The sequence below is a fragment of the Gymnoscopelus microlampas genome (assembly GCF_963454915.1).
Source record: "Gymnoscopelus microlampas genome assembly, chromosome: 10".
In the NCBI taxonomy this organism is placed as follows: Eukaryota; Metazoa; Chordata; class Actinopteri; order Myctophiformes; family Myctophidae; genus Gymnoscopelus; species Gymnoscopelus microlampas.
The window spans coordinates 40,731,014-40,737,860 of record NC_139947.1 but is presented as its reverse complement, the minus strand read 5'-3'; the positions used below and the strand labels follow the sequence as shown (position 1 = coordinate 40,737,860).

Below are 6,847 nucleotides of genomic sequence, written 5' to 3'. Positions count from 1 at the left end.
AAGTGTCCTGCTTCTCTCTCTCTCTCTGTTTTCCTCTCTCTTCTCTCCATTCATCTGTATATCCCTCTAGTTTCATGAAACTTAATTAACACACTCTCTCTCTCTCTCCCTCCAGAACCCGGGGGAAGCAGAGCAGGCCGAGAAAGCGGCTCTTGAAGGAGAGGCAGAAGGAGGTTTCCACTCCTCCGCATCTCCCCACCTCCCCTCTTACTTCCAGCTGTGCAGGGGAATAGGAGAGGGAGGACGAGGCAGAGGTACAGCTCACATTTACATAACGCTTCATTTATACTCCTCCATGGTATGACAGTGTCACGTGCCGAATACAGTTGCTTGATAAATATCCCCAACGTCATTGAAATCCTCTGTGGGGCATCCGGCTTGGCCCGGCGTTCCAACAAACACAATTGGCTGTGTTCACGGTCGCAGTACAGGTCGCTGTTCAGTGGGGAGCTGAACCGAGAACAATAGCATGTACCTCCGCAAGCATTAGAAGTTAAAAGAAGCAGACCAGCAGGGTCACGTGTATCGGAGGTGACACGTGCTTCCCTACCAACTTCCCAACCAGTGCTGGTCTGCAGCAACAAGGGATTGCAAGTACAATGGGAATGGGGATTTATAATGACTAAAAAGGGAGAGTTAAATAGAATATAAAAATGATTACGCATAAAGCTGTAAAGCTGATAGGAAGGAGATTTGATCATTGCTTAAGAATGTGTGAGGAGTGTTGGGGCAATACCATGTTGTACTATGGACATTATTCTTTAAAAAAGAAAAAATTCAAACATGGAAGGCATCTGTGTCATTTTAACCACTTTAACCATTATTTTACACTTTGGCTATTCAAAAATAGAAGATATACAAGCTCACAGCGCGTCACTTTGTGCCGCACTATGAGCTTGTACATCTGCTAAACTACAGTTTTAACTCAAATCTTTGCTTTTGGGGGTCCCTGAAACAAAATATTTTTGAGTTGGGGTGTCCGCGGACAAATACATATCATTTTGGGGGTCCTTGACACGAAAAAAGTTTTAGCACCACTGATATATATACAGTGGGTTTTTCAGAAAACTGCTGGGATTTTGAAGAAATTTGTAGAATCTGCCTCAGGTCTTAATGGGTTAAACATTACCACATGCATGCATTCTATCTCCTATTCTACCCTCTTAATATATATTTTTTTACATTAATTGTTTTACTTCGCCTCATCTGATTATCACCTTATGTCACGGTACTGTATATTATCTGATCCGATCTAATCTAATATTATTTAATTATATTATTTTAGGTGCTGTGGGTTGCGCAGGCGATTTAGGAAGACAGGCAGGAGGTGACCAAGATGAGATAGGAGAGGACGGAGTGGGAAGAGGAGAGGAGAAGGAAGATGAAGAAGAGGAAGATGGAGAGACATCCCCACCTGTCCCTCTCCCTCCTCTCCTCAGTCTAGCTCCTTTTCTCCTCAGCCCCAACAGCCAGGAGCTAGACAGCGGGCTCGGACGCACTGATGACAGCACACGGTACGAGGAGTCATCTGAACACGACCTGCTGGGGGATCAAACCAGCGCCTGTAACACCAATACCACCAACACGCCTGGCAGTATGAGGAAGTTCAGGCCTGGACACAGTCCCAGGTACAATGTAACACTTTAATTATTGTTTATTTGACTTCAATGTATTCATTTTGACTACTAACTAGTCTAGATTATTTTAGTCATTAACATCTAACATAAACGTTTAGATAAGTTAAAGGCGTGAGAAAATCTCAACTAGTTCACATCTCAGGTACAACTAAACATTTAGTCTAGTTTAGTCTAGCACGTTTGACTCCATGTTTACAATTTAGGCCGACGCTCTTAATCCAGAGTGATTTACAGTAAGCAAGGTAAACACAGGGTAATACATCAAATCCATAGAAATAGTAATCTAGGATCATAGGTAGACCAAGAACAGTATAATGTCAACAAAAAAAAATCAACATAGAAACTATACACACCATAGGATGCCAGGTCTACAAATGAACCTGGCATCTGTCTACATAATGCTATCTAAATTACATTTTAGCCTTTGCATAAGCCTGGTCATCAAGGCTAGGGCAAGTGCTACTGGCTAAGGTGGGTGAGTCTTCAGATTACGGCGGAAGATTGGGAGTGAGTCTGCAGTTCTAACTACCCACTGCAAGGGGGAGTTCGTTCCACAGTTTGGGAGCCCGAAGGGAGAAGAGTCTGGGACCTGTGGAGCGTTGTCCCGGATGTTTTATGAGGGAAGGTTCTGACAGCTTCCCTGTGCTAGCTGATCCGATAGGGCGGGAGGGGTTGTAGGGTTGGATCAGGCTTTGAAGATATAGGGGTGTCATGCCTTTGGTTGCTTTGTAGGCCAACATCATGTTCCTCTGTTCACCAGGCCCAGTCCAAGACCCAGCCCAGGTCTAGGCCCAAGCCCCAGACCGAGCCCCAGTCCTGGGCATAATCGCGGGGACACCACCCCGCCTCTGCTCCACCTACACCTGCGAGACCTGCAGCTCAGCTCTGACTCCATCCTCAGCCTTGACTGGGGGCCAGGTGGGGCAGGGTACAGCCCCCACCACCACCAGGTAATGAATGCGGATGATAGCAGTGATGGAAGAAGTACTCACATGTTTTACTTCAGTAAAAGTATCAATACTGCGATGTAGATAATACTCTGTTACAGGTAGAAGTCCCGTATTCAAAATGTACTTGAGTAAAAGTACAAAAGCATCAAAATATACTTAAAATACCAAAAGTTAAAGTACTCATTGAATGTCCCATTTCACAAGTTCAAAATGTATACAAAATATTTTGAAAATAGCAGACGCTTTGTGAGCTTGTAGATCTGCTATTTTCAAATGGACAAAATATATATAGCGCATATATAGTGGTTAGTGTGTTTTGTAATAATCACAATCCACAAAGTAACTAGTAGTTCATATAATTGTAACGGAGTAAAAGTGCAATATGTTTTTATGGGATGTATTGGGGTAGAAGTTAAAGTATTGAACATTGACATTGTAAATACTGAAGAAAGTAAAAATACCTCAAAATTGTACTTAAGTACAGTATGTGAGTACATGTACTTAGTTACTTTACACCACTGGATGATAGTACTTACAGAACAGTGATACTACTGAACGTTGCAACTGACGATATTACTGATAACGACACTGCTGATAATAATACTGCTGATTATGAAACTGATAGTTTACTGCTGACAATGATACTGACAGTGCTACTGCTGATAATATTACTGATTCTGCTGATAATTATACTACTGGAAGTGATACTACTGCTACTGAATAGTGATAGCCTACTATTGATACCGATACTACTGACAGTGATACTACTTATGATAGTTAAAGGTAGAGCAAGTTACATTTTCTGGACAAAAAAATTAATAATTGTATATATATCGTGATAGTAATCATCGCTATATAGTGTTTGATCAGTAGCAGGGGTCTCCCCGTCTCTACAGCTCTTTAGTAAACGGAAAATATATTTTCAGGTGAGTTGCAAATCCCATCCAATCAGGAGAGAGTACCCATTTATCAACTTCAATTTGGTAGTGTTCTAGATCCAATTGTGTCTGCTTATTTCTTTGTCATCACTTCCAATCTCACTTGTTTTTCCTGCAACATGTAATGTACTGTATAGGAACAAACACAGAAGCACCTGGGAGGAAGTGGACTAAGAAAGAGGAGGAGCCACACCGAGTTCCTGTTTTAAACAAAAAAGGAGGTGGTGCCCCCCAGAGGCAACCCTTTGATTGCCTAATACCTGACCTCCGTTTCTTTTCTTTTCTTCCACTCCTACAGCAGCACCACCTGGCCATGCTGATGATGATGCCAGGACTGACGGAGGAAGAGTGCGAGCGCTACCGGGAGCTCCTGGAGATCAAGTGTCAGTACGAGAGGAGGAGTGTCAGAGGACAACGGCGAGACCAAGCAAAAAACAAACAAGGAGAGGAAGTCAGGACAGTGGAGAGAGAGCAGGAGACGGCAGGGGTGGATGCGGAGGGCAACAACGTGGAGGAGGAGACAGAAGTGGAAGGAGGAGAGGAGGAGAGAGGAGAGCAACAGAGAGAGGACCAGTCGTGGTCACCCTCTCCGGTGGTGGTGGTGGTGGTGGACGAGAACTGCAACGAGACGCTGAGCCAACACGAGATGGCCCTGATCGAGGAGGAACTGCGCCACCTGGAGTTCAAGTGCCGCAACATCCTGCGGGCCCAGAAGATGCAGCAGCTGAGAGAGAGGTGTCTGAAAGCCTGGATGATGGAGGACGATGCTGGGGGTGGAGGGGGAGGAGGAGGAGGGGCTGATGCAGGTACTCGAGAAATGTCTTCTCATGTCTTTATTGTCCTCCTTCGTCAGTCTAGACTGGCTCATGAAGGAATTGATTTGTAAATATATACTGCAAATATATACTAAATATGATTTTTACAAACAGTGTATAGTATGACGTTATACTTATATAATATATATATATATATATATATATATATATATATATATATATATATATATATATATCAGGTTTGTTTGTTACTTCGCTAGGACTCATTTTCTCGCTAGGACAATTCTTTTTTCATTGTGGTCTTCAGCTGTCTCCATAGCTAAATTAATTCTGGGAAACGAAATGTTCAGGTTCAGACATCAATGAAGATGAGCCTCATCATCATGAGTTGTCGGCCATTAACGAACTGCCAGAGAGAGAGAGGCCAGAGGACAAGGACAGCACCAGCGCCTACAACACCGGAGGAGAGAGCTGTCGGAGCACGCCATTGGTCAGCACTGAACAGATCCCGCCCCTTCAGGAGGAAGAAGAGGGAGGAGGAGGAGGGGAAGGGGGAGGAATGCTCTTGTCTCCTCCTCTCCTGCCCTCCCTTGGCCGCCTCCCACCGCTCAACTCCCCTCTCGCCCTGCGTCGGCGGGGGAGGGACGGAGAGGAGAGAGAGAGGTGTCACTCCAGCATCAACTGCTCATATTCTCCCAACACATACCGCAGGTACCGGACAGCCAATGGCGAAAGGGCCGGAGGCTCAAGCTCCACCCCTTCCACACCGTCCAAATTCAGGTATCACTTAAACGTTTTAATTTGAATCATTTCTGATAATAATAAAATCTGGACATAAGTTACGATTCATAAGCTGTTTAATTGCAACTATACATTTATGTCCACAGAGAGAGATAGGAATAGTGTAAACCCGTTCTGCTATTCTTGAGATACTTGTTCTAGACTGGCTCATGAAGGAATTGATTTGTAAATATATACTGCAAATACGTATATACTAAATATTATCATCAGCTTTTTACGAACAGGGTATAGTATGACATTATACTTGGTGGACGTCACAAACGCAACATGCAGACCTCCGATCCGCACCAAACTTGCCACAAACCCTGTTCAGGGGTCTGCCATCAGAACACCAGGGGCCCCATGTTGCCCCCAGGGTGCCACAGGCACACCGTTGCTCAGATCCGCACCAAACTTGGCACAAACGTTGTTCAGCCCATATGCACATATGGGCCACTACAGCAGGGTTTAACACTTCAAATGGCCATAACTTGGTGACCATTACTCTGATCAACGCAATATAGGGCTGGATTTGAGCATCGGAAAATCTAGTACAGTACGTATTTATCAAGATGTAATAATTGTATAAAATGTAACATTGTTGTCTGTTACGGCGTATCATTAGGTCTCTGAGCAGAGAGCCAGGATGTAATTCAACAAGGGGCTGGGCCGATGGAGGGCAGGCCTCCAGAACTGGTAGGTATCTGAAGCTGTGGTTTCTGGTGCCATTCATTATTTAGTTTGCTTTATTAGTTAATTAGGGTATTTCATAAACTTATGAATATATTTTTATTTATATAGTACATTTTAACCATACATTAAATAAAAACAACACACTTATTACACTCACAGGTGGTGCCACCAACAGGACTGGAGGTGGAAGTGCAGAATCCAGCCCATATCTCACGCGGCGTCATCAACAGACTTACAGCAAACCTCTGGAGCGCTACCAGAGCTGCATTGCCCTGCCCTCTGAAGGCCTGGTCCACCCTCTGGACAGAGTTACAGACAGAGAGAGGGCAGAGGGCGAGGACAGAGAGATGGGGACAGGAAGCAGTGGTCCGGCCAGTCCTAGGAGTGTGAACAGTGCCCCCTGTGGACTGGAGGATCACCACCACCATACTAGTGCCTCGCGGCTGGGCCTGGCCTTGCCTCTGGGGTTGTCACACTCGGCACCTTCTGGGTCACCTCAACGCATGGAGTGGAAGGTACATGTAACAAACACTTACACATGCACAGACAAGTCTCAATGCAAGGTAGATGTATGTATATTACTTTCGGGGACAAAAGCCATAGGCACATTGGACAACAACCTGATGTGCCTGCTTTGGTGTTTCCATGACAATGCTAAAGGTTGTTCCTTTATTATTTGTCAGTGAATAAATGCTGCTACCGTTAGAGATATTTCTGATCTAGTGGCATGATGTTCGCCTGTGGAATCTGAGCTCTGTAGTCAGCTCAAATCATGCTGTATTTGTTCCTTCGCCCATCAGCTCATGCAGCTTCACAAACCAAATCAATTTCAAAGTATGCGTGTCCAGATGCTGCGAGACCTAGTGCATCCATGGTTACTGAGTGAGAACAAAGTGTGCATTTGAAAATGCATGCATCCGGTGATGTATATACCAGAGAGTGTACACATTTGTACACATTTGTTCATACAAATGTATGGAAAGATGGAGCATGGAGTATCTACAGTGTATTAGTTTCTCCTCTAAAGGTCACATACTGTATGGACACGCTCACACACATTCTTCACATGCTTC

At 44.4% G+C, this 6,847-nt stretch overlaps 1 protein-coding gene across 1 annotated transcript in view; it reads left to right on the top strand.

Annotated features, from left to right (window-relative positions):
• The window catches only part of LOC311054227 (PDZ domain-containing protein 4-like), a gene marked incomplete at both ends in the record, with an annotated part of 33,910 nt that overhangs the window by 23,804 nt on the left and 3,259 nt on the right, over positions 1-6,847 (top strand). Inside the window, 8 exons of the mRNA XM_084070105.1 lie at positions 116-254; positions 1,304-1,628; positions 2,398-2,587; positions 3,824-3,928; positions 4,088-4,331; positions 4,652-5,081; positions 5,707-5,777; positions 5,934-6,289. Of these exons, the coding sequence (XP_083926231.1) occupies positions 116-254; positions 1,304-1,628; positions 2,398-2,587; positions 3,824-3,928; positions 4,088-4,331; positions 4,652-5,081; positions 5,707-5,777; positions 5,934-6,289 (1,860 nt within the window). The remainder of the gene's footprint in view (positions 1-115; positions 255-1,303; positions 1,629-2,397; positions 2,588-3,823; positions 3,929-4,087; positions 4,332-4,651; positions 5,082-5,706; positions 5,778-5,933; positions 6,290-6,847) is intronic.